Genomic DNA, 16,974 nt, shown 5'->3' with positions numbered 1-16,974 from the left:
ATGTTGCAGCTGAAATTCAAAACTTTAAAGCACCATTGATTTCCATGGGAGAGAGTGGATGGCATGATTGACTTTCCTATTGAAAGCAATGGGAAGGAAAAATAGTTAACTAGGCCTGGACTATGACCAGTCATATTTTTCTATAAGCATATTACAAATAAAAATACTTAGTGCACCATCCATCCTCCTGAAGGTGCAGCAGTCCCTGTAGGAAGGGATTGCCACTGAGATGGAGCCCTCCCCTTTTCCTGCCTTGGCTGGTCCTTGAGGTATCTACAGGGGTGTGCCTAGATTTTAACATACTAGTCATTACTTACAGTCGGACGGTAGCATGCCCATCCTGTAGAATGGTTCAAGTGTAGCATTTGTATTTGCTTTTACAGTTTGGTTAATAACATCATGAGATTCAATGAGTGTAATATCATAGTTTGATAGATTTATATGTGTCCAGTCACTGGCATTCAAAGCAAAACAAAGCTTCCTGTTATGTCATGAAGAATGTGCAATTTATATCTGAAGAAAGGGTCTTGCAAAGTCCATTTAATTTGATTCCGGTTTTTTTTTTTTAAATACTTTTAATTCTATTTTTTATTTTTATAAATGAAATAAATAGTACCAACAACCTAGTCATTATCTACAGTTTCAAACAATACAGTATTCTTAGGAGGACACAGCAATAACGAAAAAGAAAAAGAAAAAAAAAACAGAGGAAGGAAAAGGACGAAGAAACCAAGAAAGAAAAAAATATATAAAAATGTTACTTAAAAGGATTAAATTTAAACTCCATTACACACAAACTTCAAATATCATTCTACTTAAAAGTTATACCTATAACATTGCCAATATTACAATTCAGTGCAGCGCAGATAATCAACCTTACATTTCAATATCATATCATCAGTCTTATAGCAAGGGAGTAAACCTACAATTCATTTCCAATAACCATATATTGCCCTTCAGTTAATATATAATAGTAAAGCTTAAGAATTTATCCAGCCAAAAATATTACTAATCAAGGCCTCATAATAATGATAGTAATAATAATAAAAAGGAAGGAAATTAAAAAGGATAAGTTGTAATAATAACAACAAATCACTAATTAATTTTATGCTATCTATATTTTAGATAGTGTCATTTCTAAATCTATATATGAATGTATACATATCTATACACACACAAACAGGAATTTTATTATACAGTATATCATGTCTAATGTAAAAAAAGAGGAAGTAAGTAAAAGAGAGAGAGAGAGAAAAAGGGGGAATATATGTAAACAGTCCTCTGAACTTGCATACTGCCCGGACCTTATAACCCAAACAAATCTGAAAAACAATAATAATTGAAAAGTTCCCAGCTCATGAGGCTGGGGAAGATGTCTCTCATGCCTTACCTCATTTAATTTGATTCCTATTGAGTTCTTCTCATGACTTTCCGGACTGCCCCATGCACATCCTCGTTCCTCAAGCTGTATATGATTGGATTAAGCATAGGTGTAAGGATCCCATAGAGCACAGGCAATACGCGGTCCTGCTCCTGGGAGTAAGTAGAGTTAGGACGTATGTATGTGAAGATAATGGTGCCAAAATAGATGTTAACTATAGTCAGGTGAGAAGCACAGGTGGAAAATGCCTTGAGACTCCCTCCTTTGGTGCGGATCCTGAGGATGGCCAAGACAATGTAGACATAAGACACTAGGGTAACCAGAAATGAACCCATGATCACACCTCCACCCACCACATAGGTAGCAATTTGATTGGCCTGCGTGTCAGAGCAGGAGAGCTGGAATAGGGGAGGGATGTCACAGAAAAAGTGTTGGATAACATTGTCCTGGCAGAAAGACAAAAGGGACATCAGGCCAGAGTGCACGCCTGAATTAGATAAGCCAAGAGTCCAAGCAGCTGCTGCAAGCCAGACACACACTTTGGGGCTCATGAGCACACTATAATGCAATGGATGGCAGATGGCTGCATACCGGTCATATGCCATGACCCCCAGCAGAAGGCACTCAATGCCACCAAAGGAGATGAAGAAGTACATCTGGGTGAAACAGCCTGCCAGGGAGATGCTCTTGTCCTGAGAGAGGTAGTTCACCAGCATCTTGGGCACAGTGGATGTTGTGTAGCCAATGTCCACCACAGAGAGATTCCCCAGGAAGAAATACATGGGGTTGTGAAGTCTCTTGTCCAAGCTGATCAGGAGAAGGATAAGTATGTTCCCAATCAGAGCCACCAAGTAAATGACAAGAAAGAGAGCAAAGAGGATGAGTTGGACCTCAGAGTTGCTGGAGAGTCCCAGAAGTATAAATTCAGTGACAGCTGTTCCATTCCACATCATCTGATGTGATGACTCCATCTGAGAAGGAATATTGATGATAATTTTTTTCAGTTATCTTTCCTGGCATAGGAAGAGACCTGAAATATTAGTTTTAGCCACAGATAGACATGCACAGGATCTTTCAAAGCACCCTGACTCTACATAGATGATGTATAGTATTTTCTGGCTGCCTTCAATTCCCTGCTGTCCCCCAAGTCCCCCACGTCTACCTTTTTTTGCCTCCTTTTGAACTCTCAGACCTTTTGTGCTTTTAACACTGCAAGACAAAAATACGACCCTTCCTTCCACAAACTCTTGATTCCAGGAGCAGAAGAATGCCTGAACTAGTCTGATTACCCAGCCTTTCCACTGGGTAGTTCCCCCACCCACCTACCCCACTTCCTCAGCCAGCTCCATCTCCTGCTGGGGAAAATAATTTTTTTCTCCCGTTCTACAGGGATATTGTTTTAATACATACCAACTTTCCTGCCATTAACAATTATCTATGATACCTCTGGCCAATTCCTGATTTACAGCATGGCTCAGCCAAGAAGTAAAGTGCCTGTGTGAACATGTCTGTTATTATATATTCATGCGCTCATTCGGTATGACTGAATGTGTGCCACAGGTCATGGATCAGACCTAGGCCAGTGGATGTAGGCTGCACACTTATCATGCTCTTGGAAATGAATCAGGAGCGACCTCTTCAAAAGACCATTTTTGGCCAAAGACTGAGATTCTTTTAAAGATTTACAGGTTGTATGACAGAGGAATTGCTGTTCACAGTGGCCTGCATGCTCATTCTACTGTTTCGGTACAAATGTGAAGCTATGCATGTACCTCAGATATGAGGATGCACACATACTGTATGATATAGTCAGTCTTAGAATCTCAAAGCTAAATTACATTTTGATCAGGAGATGCAGGATCAGGTTTTTCAATATTTGTATTCTTACTATCCCCTTCATGGATTACTGCCTTGTTGTGGCGAAGGGGCTTGCATAACTCAGTGAAGCCATAAGCTATGCCGTGCAGGGCCACCCAAGACGGACAGGTCATGGCGGAGAGTTCTGACAAAATGTGGTCCACTGGAGAAGGAAATGGCAACCCACTCCAGTATTCTTGCCAAGAAAACCCCATGGAATGTATCACAAGGCTAAAAGATAAGAAGCTGGACGATGAGCCCCTCAGGTCGGAAGGTGTCCAATATACTACTGGGGAAGAGCAGAGGGTATTTCCAAGTAGCGCCAGAAAAAGTGAAGCGGCTGGGCCAAACCCGAAAGGACACTCAGCTGTGGATGTGTCTGGTGATGAAAAGAAAATCTGATGCTGTAAAGAACAATATTGTTTAGGAACATGGAATGTCAGATCAATGAATCAAGGTAAGCTGGAGGTGGTCAAACATGAGATGGCAAGATTGAACATCGACATCTTGGGAATCAGCGAACTAAAATGGACAAGCATGCGCAAATTTAATTCAGGTGACCATTATATCTACTACTGTGGGCAAGAATCCCTTAGAAGAAATTGAGTAGCACTCATAGTCAATAAAAGGGTGGGAAAAGCAGTACTGGGGTACAATCTCAAAAACGACAGAATGAGCTCAGTACAAATCCAAGGCAAACCATTCAACAACCATTCAAGTCTATGCCCCAACCACTGAGGCTGAAGAAGCTGAGGTTGATCGGTTCTATGAAGACCTACAACACCTCCTAGAACTAACACCAAAAAAAGATGTCCTTTTCATCATAGGAGATTGGAATGCTAAAGTAGGAAGTCAAGAAATCACCGGGATAACAGGCAGGCATGGCCTTGGTGTACAGAATGAAGCAGGACAAAGGCTAATAGAGTTTTGCCAAGAGAACACACTAATCATAGCAAACACTCTTTTCCAACAGCACAAGAGGCGACTCTACACATGGACATCACCAGATGGTCAATATCAAAATCAGATTGATTACGTACTTTGCAGCCAAAGATGAAGAAGCTCTATACAGTCAGTAAAAACAAGACCTGGAGCTGACTGTGGCTCAGATCATGAGCTGCTTCTTGAAAAATTTCGGCTGAAATTGAAGAACGTAGGGAAAACCACTAAACCATTCAGGTATGACCTTAATCATATCCCTTATGAATATACAGTGGAGGTGACAAATAGATTTAAGGGATTAGACCTGATAGACAGAGTGCCTGAGGAAGTATGGACGGAGGTCCGTAACATTGTTCAGGAGGCAGCAAGTAAATCCATCCCAAAGAAAAAGAAATGCAAGAAAGCAAAGTGGCTGTCTGATGAGGCTTTACAAGTAGCTGAGGAAAGAAGGGAAGTGAAAAGCAAAGGAGAAAGGGGGAGATATATCAAACTGAATGCAGAGTTCCAGAGAACAGCAAGGAGAGGCAAGGAGAGACAAGAAGGCCTTCTTAAATGAACAATGCAAAGAAATTGAGGAAAATAACAGAATGGGAAAGACTAGAGATCTCTTCAAGAAAATCGGAGACATCAAGGGAACATTTTGTGCAAAGATGGGCATGATAAAGGACAAAGAAGGCAGGGACCTAACAGAAGCAGATGAGATTAAGGTGGAAAGAGTACACAGAGTAACTATACAGGAAAGATCTTAATGTCCCTCATAGCCATGATAGTATGGTCACTGAACTTGAGCCGGACATCCTAGAGAGTGAAGTCAGGTGGGCCTTAGGAAGCATTACTAACAACAAAGCTAGCGGAGATGACAGTATTCCAGCTGAGCTATTTAAAATCCTAAAAGACGATGCTGTTAAAGTGCTGCACTCAATATGCCAACAAATTTGGAACACTCAGCAGTGGCCACAAGACTGGAAAAGGTCAGTTTACATTCCAATTCCAAAGAAGGGCAATGCCAAAAAGTGTTCAAACTACCATACAATTGAGCTCATTTCACATGCCAGCAAGGTTATGCTCAAAATCCTACAAGCTAGGCTTCAGCAGTATGTGAACCGAGAACTACCGGAAATACAAGCGGGGTTCAGAAGAGGCGGAGGAACTAGAGATCAAATCGCCAACGTTCGCTGGATCATGGAGAAAGCAAGAGAATTCCAGAAAAACATCTATTTCTGCTTCATTGACTACGCTAAAGCCTTTCATTGTGTGGATCACAACAAACTGTGGCAAATTCTGAAAGAGATGGGAGTACCAGACCACCTTACCTGTCTCCTGAGAAACCTGTACGAGGGTCAAGAAGCAACAGTAGGAACCGGACATGGAACAACCGATTGGTTCCAAATTGGGAAAGGAGTACGACAAGGCTGCATATTGTCACCCTGCTCATTTAACTTATATGCAGAGTACATCATGAGAAATGCCAGGTTGGATGAATCACAGGTCAGAATTAAGATTGCCCGGAGAATTATCAACAACCTCAGATATGCAGATGATTCCACCCTAATGGCAGAAAGCGAAGAGGATCTCAAGAGCCTCTTGTTGAGGGTGAAGGTGGAGAGTGCAAAAGCTGGTTTTGAAACTCAACATTAAAAAAACTAAGATCATGGCATCTGGCCCCATCACTTCCTGGCATATAGAAGGGGAAGAAATGACAGTGACAGATTTTATTTTCTTGGGCTCCAAGATCACCGCAGATGGTGACTGTAGCCATGAAATTAAAAGACGCTTGCTCCTTGGGAGGAAAGCTATGGCAAACCTAGACAACATAGTAAGAAGCAGAGACATCACCTTGCCGACAAAGGTCCGCATAATCAAAGCCATGGTTTTCCCATTAGTAATGTATGGCTGTGAGAGCTGAAGTATAAGGAAGGCTGAGCGCTGAAGAATTGATGCTTTCGAACTGTGGTGCTGGAGAAGACTCTTACGAGTCCCCTGGACTGCAAGGAGGTCAGATCAGTCAATCTTAAAGGAAATCAACCCTGAGCGCTCATTGGAAGGACAGATACTGAAGCTGAAGCTCAAATATTTTGGCTACCAAATGCAAAGAGAAAACTCACTGGAAAAGACCCTGATGCTGGGAAAGACTGAAGACAAAAGGAGAAGGGGACGGCAGAGGATGAGATGGCTAGATAGCATCACCGATGCAATGAATATGAACTTGAGCACACTCCGGGAGAGAGTGGAGGACAGGAAGGCCTGGCGTGCTATGGTCCATGGGGTCACGAAGAGTCGGACACAACTTATCGACTGAACAACAACAAATTCTTACTATAAAGTGGTTTTTGTGTGCTTGAAATCTGATCAGACCTTCAGCTCTGTAGGAGAGAGTATTTAGTCTTTATTTTAACTTCTTTTATCTATGTGGGGCTCCACAAATGGAGGATACTATTCGCTCTCTCTCTCTCTCTCTCTCTCTCTCTATATATATATATATATATATATATATATATACACACACACACACACACACACACACACACACACAGAGTCAGGGCCAGAAATATTGGGACAAGGATAACTGTTTTGGCAGTTGGCCTCTGCACACCACCACATTGAAGTTGAAAGGAAACACACCCAGATGGGAGCCAAGTCAGGACTGTCAGCTGTAATTCAAGGGGGCTGACAAAAGTGGGGCACTACCCATACAGGAAGTACAGCCAGTGGCATACACCCCCCCTCCCCATCGTTGGTGGCTCATAAGTAATGGAACAAACCAACATCATTTCAAACTTAAGGATTGCCTTTAATACTTGGATGAAAATCCTTTGCAGTCAATGACTGCCTGAAGTCTGGAACCCATGGACATACCAAATGCTGAGTTTCCTCCCTCGAGATGCTTTGCCAGGCCTTTACTGCAGCTGCCTTCAGCTGCTGCTTGTTTGTGGGTCTTTCTGCCTTCAGTCTTGTCTTCAGTAAGTGATAAGCATGCTCTATTGGGTTGAGATCAGGTGACTGATTTGGCCATTGAAGAACATCCCACTTCTTTGCCTGGAGAAATACTTGGGTAGCTTTTGCTGTATGTTTTGGGTCATTATCCATCTGCAATATGAAGCGGTGTCCTATCAGTTTGGCAGCATTCGGCTGAATCTCAGCAGAAAGTATAGCGCTGTACACTTCAGAATTCATCCTACTGCTTTTATCAGCAGTCAGGCCATCAATAAACACCAGTGACCTGGTTCCATTGGCAGCCATACATGCCCATGCCATAACACAGCCTCCACCATGTTTGACAGATGATGTGGTATGCTTTGGATCATGAGCTGTTCCTTTCCTTCTCCATACTTTTCTCTTCCCATCATTCTGGTACAAGTTAATCTTCATTTCATCAGTCCAAAGAACGAGGCAGGCTTTTTTTAGGTGTTTGCTGGCAAAGGCTAATCTGGCCTTTTGGTTCTTGAGTGTTACCAGTGGTTTGCACCTTGTTGTGAAGCCTCTGTATTTACTTTCATAAAGCCGTCTCTTGACTTTAGATGTTGACACTGACATGCCTACCTCCTCAAGAGTGTTCTTGACCTGGCTAGACGTTGTGAAAGGGTTCCTCTTCACCATGAGCAGAATTCTGCGGTCATCCACTTTAGTTGTCTTTCATGGTCTGCCAGGCTTTTTGCTGTTGCTGAGCTTGCCAGTGAATTCCTTCTTTTTCAGGATGTTCCAAACTGTTGTATTGGCCACTCCCACTGTTTTTGCCATCTCTCTGATGGGTTTATTTTGTTTCCCCAACCGAATGATGGCCTCCTTCACTTGCATGGACAACTCTTTGGACCTCATGTTGGGAGTTCCAGTGAACAACTAAGAAATGCAAATGTAACACTCAGAACGACTTCCAGGCCTTTTCTCTGCTTGATTGGTCATGGGGTACCCAGGAAACAGGCCACACCTGGCCATGCAGCTGCTTGTCAGCCATTCGTTCCATTACTTATGAGCCACCAACGATGGGTGTGTGTGTGTATGCCACTGGCTGTCCTTCCTGAATGGTTAGTGTCCCACTTTTGTCAAACCCCTTGAATTACAGCTGGAAGTCCTGCCTTTGCTCCCATCTGGGTGTTTTCTTTCAACTTCAGTGTGGTGGTGTACAGAGGCCAACTGCTAAAACAGTTATTGTTGTTCCAATATTTCTGGCCCTGACTGTATACTGTATGTATGTGTATGTGTGTGTGTATATATATATATATATATATACACACACACACACACACACACATATATATATATATATATATATATATATGAACTATATGACAGTCCTAGGAAAAGATATCTGGCCCCTTTGCTGGGAATAATGTCTGACAGAACTTTGGCTGAGCAGATGTGCAAATTAATTGTAGATACAGAACCTTTTTTAACTAATCAAGTAGACTTATTTGCAGGAGCTGCTAAAAAGAATAGAGCAAGGGTCCTAAAAACTCTTGCTCTGGATTGTGCACATGATGAACGGATTTGACTGGCTTGTTCAACCTTTTATTTTTCTGTGATTGTCTCTCTCTTGTTGTTGTGTCAAAATTGTAAGAACGTATGGTTATATAAAATAAAATCAACTAAACTGAATTGAACTTCTTTTACAGGGAAGGGCTATAGTTAGGCAGAGAACATGCCTTGCATGAAGCAAGTATCAGGGAGGAACTGGATTAGTTTGCATTTTAATACAAACTTACTTAGGGAACAATCCTATGGCTGCTAGTCAGTGGCTAGACATCCATAGGATATCTGGTTTTCTGGGAACTGACCTCGGAGCCTGTGCTCTGAGGTTGGTTCCCAGAGAACCGACCTTCTCCCCTCTCAGGCAGCACGGAATGGCCCCGTGCTCCATGCTTGGAAGAGGAGCATGAAGTGGCCAAAATGGAGCATTCGGGGGGGGGGCGTTCCGGGGCAGGGAAGGCGGAAATGCCAGTATGACACATCCTACGTGCCATCTTGCAGCCTCCTCCCCTGCTCCACCTTCCCACAGCTAGACAGCCAAAATCAGCTGTCTAGCCATAAATGCAGGGTAGGAGAAGTGCAGAGGGAATGTGCTTCTCCTGCCCTGCATTGGATCCACAGGATTGCACCCTTAATTTTGCACTTTTTAACCAATACATGAACCAATCCTTAATTTTGCACTTTTTAACCAAAATACAGTTAATCTTCAAACTTTGCTATTGTCTGAATTTTGCAATGGAGTTATCTAATAAAAATGCTATACAAATTTGTATATTATGGAAAAGTGCACTGAAATCTGTATATTAGTGAAAATGGCCATAAAATACTTGAAAATGGCTTGAAAAAAATGTGTCTATTAGGCAAAATTGTGTGCATGTATTGGGAGAAATGTGGACAAAAATGCATACAACTTTTCCTGTGAAGTTTTTCAACATTTGGGATGAACCACAGTGATACGCTCATGCACAATAATCATGGCAGCCAAATTCATAGGAATCACAATGTCTTTAATAAGTAGGCATAGTTTCACTGAACCTGGGGGAAGTATGAGTATTGAAGGACAACTGTATTCCAGTTCACATATTGATTTAGGAAGTGTGAATTTGGGAAGTTCTTATCAAAATGAAAACTGAATGAAATTCTCCCCACATCCCTAACCAGATAAACCTCCCAGTTTATTGTGATCATATCATGAGAAAACAGCTCCCACAGAGCTTCAGAGATCTTTCACATGCATCTCTATTGTTATGTGAATGAATTCTATAGAAAAAAATATTGTGTTTGAGATGATGTAAGTGTCAGGGTGGACACTGAGCCCATAGAATCCCAGAGTAGTTCTGATTCTGAGGAAGAGCAGTCGCTCCTGGGAGAGGAGCGCGCTCCTCTTTCCCAGGACCAACAGCTGATGGAGATTCCTCCCACCAGCATTCCTAGTTTAGTTAGCAGTCCAGGGAGTGACCAAGCACAGATAGCAGACTTGGTGGATGCGCGACGCAGACGCAGAGAGCGGCGCCAGATGGAGGGTGCGGAAAGGAGGCGAAGTGCCAGGTTGGCGTGCAAACAACGGCTGCGCCCAGAGGCTCCAAGGGAAAAGGGGAGGGACTCTCCCTAGTCCTTAAGTTCAGGGGTCTGCCAGTAATTCCCTTTCAAATGGGGACCAACTGTTCCAACTTAGGGCATAGGTACTGTGCTGCTCAGATCTAGTTGCAATCGGTATAGTTGTTAAGTTGTAAAAGAAGAATAAAGCTTTGAAAGGAATTCCTTTGTCTGTGTCTAGACTTGGCTACTGGTTTAGACTGAGAGAGACCTCCAAGGAGCCCTTGACAGTAAGAATTCTATAGTGTTTGACCTGTGATGTCTCATTCATACACAGAACTCACCACCTAATGGTGCAGTCATCAAGTGAGGAACATGCATGTATGAACTAAGCAGTGAACTTGGAATTTCAGTCATAAGCTGTAAGGCCTCAGGCCTGAAACAAGCTATTAGTAGTTTTAGAGGGGCTTAGATTATTCAAAATGCTCTCTGACTTTGGTTCAGAAGGCTGCTGTTTTCCCTAACAGTCCTCTTGATTTACCAGGATGAGTCAAAGAGCGATAGGGCAGCCTCGAGCACATTCCATACTAACGAATGGAGTGTCTTATCAGGATGCGCCTGGGAAGTGAAGCTTGTTTGCTTTAAACAAACAGGTGTCTGTAGTGGGAAAGCTCTGACTGTTTCCCTCCTGACCGAGCACTATTATGCCTATGCTGGGAAGGAATGCTAATTAATGCTTGCTGTTGTCATGCTGCCTCACTGCTAACATGTATGGTATAAAACCCATTTTATACCATAAACCCATGGCTCTGGGTTCAGAGAAGCTGTCTGATCCAACCATTGGGTATGCCTGTGTGCTGATTGTACTCAATAAAGTATCTCCTTGTAAGTAAACCTGGATCTGATTTATCACTATCTTGGCACCTCTAAATTAAGAGTTCGAACCCTACTGGAGGGGCAATGCATAAGCTTAGAGGCTCAGTGAGTATCCACAGGAAATTCCTCATCTCCCAACCTTATCTTTAAAGCTGAAATGACCACTATGGGTTTTTTAATTATTTTTTTTAGAACAAATGAAATAAATAGTAAATCATTTTGTGTACTTAAGAGCTACAGAGATAAGGAATAATAATAACTTTATGTACATGTTCATCTTACCTGTTCAATGTCACCCTTTTTGTTTAAATGCAGGGTGCAATCAATTCTGGAGCCTCATTCTGGAAAAGATCTTGATATAGAGGAATATTCTTAAATCTTCCACACTGACTTGAGCAGTTGTTCGTTCTCTGCCTCCTTCAAGCCACCACATCAAGCTGTTAAAATACCAGACTAGGCAAATATTGCAGTGAAATTTGCCCAAGAGAACCATGTGCTACATGGTAACTGGATTCATATAACGGGATGGAATCACTGTTACTTTGGGAATTATTTTTAATTAATAGTTTATTTCTAATTATTCAGGGTTGTTGCTGCTGTTGTTGTTTTAATAAGTGTAACAACAAACTTCCATTTTCTCATTCTGCACTGGAATTCTCACTGTAGATTCCAGACAAAAATATACTATAGAGCTGGAAAAAGGGCAGAAAAGGGCAACTAAAATTATCAAGGGGCTGGAACATCTCCCCTATGGGGGAAGATTACAACAGCTGGGATTGTTTAACTTGTTTAACTTTGAAAAAAAGATGTGATAGAGGTGTACAAAATTACACATGGTGTGGAGAATGTGGGTAGGGAGACATTTTTCTCCCTCTCTCAAAATACTAGAACCTGGGGTCATTCTATGAAGCTGATTGGTGGGAGATTCAGGACAGATAAAAGGAAGGACTTCTTCACAAAGCATATAGTTAAACTATGGAATTCACTACCACAGGATGTAGTGATGGCTACCAATTCAGATGGCTTTAAAAGGGGGTTGGACAAATTCCTGGAGGAAAAGGCTATCAATGGCTACTAGTCCTGATGGCTATGTGCTATCTCCAATACCAGAGGCAGTGAACCTATGTACATCGGTTGTTGGGGAACATGGGTGGGAGGGTGCTGTTGCTCTTGGGTCCTACTTGTGTGTTCCTGGTCGACAGCTGGTTGGCCCCTGTGTGAACAGAATGCTGGACTAGATGGACCCTTGGTCTGATCCAGCAGGGCTCTTCTTAAGTTCTTATGTTCTTATGACAGACAGCTTGCATTCAGGAAGGAAGAGGCAGGCACCATGCCTGAGTTACAACTTGGCTACAACTTTTATTTTATCCAAACATAGATTTGGGAGGGGGGATTCAAGGCTCCTGCATCCCTTACTGTAGGTCATCTGGGGACTGGCCATGCTGCGTTCTTGGCCCTGGACATTCAGCTCATGCCTGATCCTCCTGTACTTGTGTTGATGTAGCTGTGGTTTCAGTCAGTTTGGCATGATTCTCCTTCCCTCAGCAGTTGTCAAAAATCTGCTGGGTGGTCCCCAGCCTACCTCCTCTACTTGTAGTCATGGTTTTAACTACCTTATGCATGGGCCTCTATTTTCTCCCCTCTCCGTTCCACACCCACCAAAGTTGTGACAAGAGGTGCATTCAAATATACACAATCTGACCCAAATATTACTGCTTGAGTGCAGTTCCTAGATGATACCCCAGGGAAGGCAAAAACTATGCTAGCTCCATAGCCAATCTGGTTATCATGAAAAAAAATCCTTCCTGGCCCCAGTAGAAGGACCAGCTAATACCTGGGGTTACCCTGACAACAAGGGAGTTGTGGGTGTGTCATGCTGTTGATTTGGTCTGGAAAGAGACCTAGCTGTGTGTGCAGAGCCTTACATAGGCCCTAATTGATCTCATCTCATGAGATGCAGAAATCATTTTGCCCATGACCATACCAGCAAATCTGTGATGGCTGGGTTCTCCAGCCATTATGAGATTTGCTAATGATATGGTATTGGGCTGTGGCAGCTGCCAGGGTCAGCACATTGCAATCATCTCAGACTCTCCCCTCACTCCAACTTCCCCTTCCATACACTGTGGGGGGAGGGTGGTGGTGGACCCAAATGCAACATCTATAACTATCTAAACTATTCAATGCCACAGGACAATAAACATCACCATGAGTGCCAGGCTGAAAAAGTCAGAAGAGTTTCCAGATTAGAGATCACACCAGTGGTCTTAGTATTCCTTCTATTATAATCCTGATGATAAATGAAGACAAAAATCTGATTTTTTTAATAAATAAAATGTAATTAGGAAGCATCCATCCTTTATACATTTTTATGCATTTGTTCTGAGATGAGAGGGAGAACTGGTAACATTGTAAATGGGTACCTGTAGGGGGTACCTAACATTCTGCACTGATGGCAAGATTTATGCATTCAGAATTATTTCCTGAATCATACAGCTTTCAGGGTTGAATCAACAAGGCCAAACAGAGAGTGGTTGCTACTGAATGAGTGGTAAAATTATCTCCGCTATTTATAGGGTGATAGCTGATAGGTCCAACTTTGTCACTGGAGGCCCAGGTATCATCTCTGGCATGCAGAACCTTTAACTACCTAAGGCTGATGCACCAGCTGTGACCCTTTGTGATGATAGCCTGTAGAGTTATCTACACCCTGGAAACTAGACTACAAACTGGGATTGGCTACAGGAATCATATTTCACCAGTCCTTAAAACACTGCTGGTCCATTTCTGGAATCTGTCTTCTAACTTAAAAGGCTTGAAACCTTAAGGACCACATGAGCCTGTTTGGATGTTATGATTACTGCTGTGCCAAAAATTTTGATTCTTCCATTTTCAGCATTTCATGGGGGTGGGGGAATGAAAACTCTGTCAAAAGAGGCTGGGAGAGGTGAGAATTTTGGAGAATGTTTTCCTTGGGGAAGGGGGACAGGGTTTCCACATACCTTTTAAAGTGTAGACAGTTGTTGAGGGGGTCTTCTTTCTATTTCTATTCTTTTAAAAACACCCCCTGCACTCGCAGGAGCCCAGGACTCTTCTCCAGCTGGGAGTTCTTCCTGAATGCGGATTAGATAGGGCAAGGTCACATGGTCTCCTGATAGTTCAGAAAGAACTGCTGGGCTGGAGAAGAGTCCTGGGATTCTGCAAATGCAGGGGGTGTTTAAAAAAAAATAGAAAGAAGACAACTCAAGTACCTCCCTTTTTGTTATTGCTGTGTCCTCTTAAGAATACTGTATTGTTGGAAACTGTAGATAATGATTAGATTGCTGGAACTGTTTATTTCATTTATAAAGATAAAAAATAGAATAAAAAGTATTTTCAAAAAGAATCGCCTACACTTAAAAATGTATGTGGAAAGCCGAAAACCTGTCCCCCACCCAAAGGAGAAAATTCTCTGAAATTCTCCCCCTCCATGTGAAAGAGGCAGAAAAAGCAATGCCTTTTCCACAAGGAAAGAAAAAGTTCCCAGAAACAGGGGGCAAGGTTCAGCACAGCACTAGTTACAATAATCATGAGAGGCTCCTTGCAAATTTCCCCACTTTCTGTAGTTAGGCATGTAGTGATCACAAAGAGGGCCTCTTCAGTTGTGGAATATCCTTTGCCAGGGAAGCTCACCTGGCAAACTCACCAGGTGCAGAACTTTATTTTGTTTTTGTTTTAATTTGCCCATGCCTTCCAGCATGTTACCGGAAGCAGGGCTTTATCAAGGAGTGCAAGACAGGTGACACACAGTGCTGTGCTTCTGTGTTTGCCACCACTCCCTGTCCCGCAGGATCAGCTGTCTAAGGTCTTACTCTGCCTAACTTGTGACGTGTGTCTAACACGTCCTTGCTCAGGATCAGGGTTGTCTTCAGCTTTGACGGAGGGAATAGCAAATTCCACTCTTTGCCAAAGACAAACTGTCACCAGTATCAACAAGAACCTTTTCAGCAGGGCTGGCCCTACCGTTAGGCAGAGTGAAACAGTCACCTCAGGTAGCAGATGCTGGGAGGAAGCAGCAAGGTGTTGGGAGGAGCTGTGCACCATGCAGCCTGCTCTGTACCCCCTAAATTAGCTTACTGCCTTTAGGTGTAGTGAGGAACACTGTCCCATCGTCAGCACTGAAGACAGTCCAGTTGGCTTTTTGAATATGGAATGGGAGAGAGTGCAATCTTGTTTTTTGCCTTAGGCAGCAAAATGTCTTGGGCTGGCCTTACTTTTAAAGAATGTGTATAACATGTGTAAGTTTCTATATCTAAAAGGTTCACATTCAGTAATTGGGGGGCAGGGGAGAGAGGATTGAATATCTCCCCCCCCCACTTCCCCCTCCTCAGTGATGCTGATCAAGATAGCTGTTTAGCAAATTTGGCTATTAGCAGAGAAACAGCAATCTTGATCAGGATTGCTGGGTGGGGGGAGGCTTTAATCTCTCCCTCCCAGTGATCTTCCCTGCATCGGGATCACTGAGTACTGGAGGTCAAATCTTCCCCTCTCCCTACAAAACCTGATCATTGCCCAGCTTATGGATGGTCAGCTAGGCAGTGGGAAAAAGTGCATGTAGCTCCCTGGGCTCTTTGGAGAGCTACCAAAGCCCATGGGTTCCCCCCTCCCAGACTAAAATATTGGAATTTTGGAAGTGTATGTAAATTATATTAGGCAGGTTCCAGCTGAAATTAAGATCTTTAAAGCACCATTGATTTCAATGGGAGAGAGTTAAGGATGTGATTGACTTTCCTATTTGAAAACAATGGGAAGTAAAAAATACTTAACTATGGCTGGACCATGCCTGTCATATTTTTCTAAAAGCATATTAAAAATACATATACTTAGGGCACTGCCCATCCTCCTGAGGGTGCAGCAGTGCCTGTAGGAGTGGATTGGGACTGAGTTGAATAGAGCCCTCTTCTCTCCTTTTCCCTCCTTGGCTGGTACTTGAAATATGTGCAAAGGTGCCTATAGATTTTTGCACACTAGCTATTGCTTACAGAGGGAGGCTAGCATGCACCTCATGTAGGATGGTCCAAGAGTAAAATTTGTATTTACTTTCCCAGTTTGGTTAGTAACAACATGAGGTTCAAGGGGTGTAGTATCTTTCCAAATTTCACCAATCTTCCTGACATTTTCAGAGTGTGTAAAATGAACATGTCTTTCTGACTTCTGAAAAATTCAGAATGACTGGTCAAACCATTTCATTTTTATAAAAGTTAAGCAACCTACCACCAATCATCCCTTAACATGGTGGAATGTGAAATTTACTGAAGAGCCTTAACATAGGCATCACACGGGCTACAATATATTTGCTGGTACCATTTTTGTATTTTCTGGCTTGGGAGGTGCTTCAGGGGCCAGGAAAATGTATAATTCTTGATGCCCAGAACAATCAGTTGAGGTACATAAACCTGCAGCAGACTGGAGACTGTCCAAATTTTCTGATGTTCCTCTCCTGAACTGGAGAGTTAAAGACATACCCAATCCAGGGTTGAGAAACTAGCTATTTAGATGGAGTGGAGTGCTTAACTGTCTCACAACTAATAATACAGTTCAGCAGAAACGCTTGTTGTGGAATGGTTTTTAAAACTGTTTGAGCAAAGATCACTTTTAACTTTTACTAGGAACCAGTCTTTGAAAGTACAAGTACTGAATGTATACAATATTTTTGGTCCAGTATACTCTGAGTGTAAATGGGGCTAGGTAATTGAGGGCTTCAATTTGTAAAGTATTTAGAAATTTAACCTAAAGCTCCAGTCCTGCGTTGCAGGGGCAACTCTTTAAAAAAAGAAATAAATGTTCTCTTTTAACAGTCACAATACACATGTAGTTTAGTATTTCAAAAATAAAAGAGAATTCTTATTATAGTGAGTTTAAATGGTGAACACTGGATT

The 16,974-nt window shown here is 42.4% G+C and overlaps 1 protein-coding gene across 1 annotated transcript; it reads right to left on the bottom strand.

Annotated features, from left to right (window-relative positions):
• Nucleotides 1-1,407: 1,407 nt before the first annotated feature.
• LOC146341649 (olfactory receptor 5AP2-like) lies at nt 1,408-2,352 on the bottom strand. The gene has a single exon (XM_084808394.1). The coding sequence runs from the start codon at nt 2,350-2,352 to the stop codon at nt 1,408-1,410; it is 945 nt and encodes a 314-aa protein (XP_084664520.1).
• Between the last annotated feature and the right edge of the window lie 14,622 nt (nt 2,353-16,974).

The sequence above is a fragment of the Heloderma suspectum genome, chromosome 6 (assembly GCF_057233095.1).
Source record: "Heloderma suspectum isolate Gila_16-S chromosome 6, 16-S_ref, whole genome shotgun sequence".
Lineage (NCBI taxonomy): Eukaryota > Metazoa > Chordata > Lepidosauria > Squamata > Helodermatidae > Heloderma > Heloderma suspectum.
This window is presented reverse-complemented; position numbering and strand designations above follow the sequence as displayed.

Bases quoted from the DNA above. Each gene is read 5' to 3' on its own strand.
- LOC146341649 (XM_084808394.1), bottom strand. From the start codon at position 2,352: ATGGAGTCATCACATCAGATGATGTGGAATGGAACAGCTGTCACTGAA.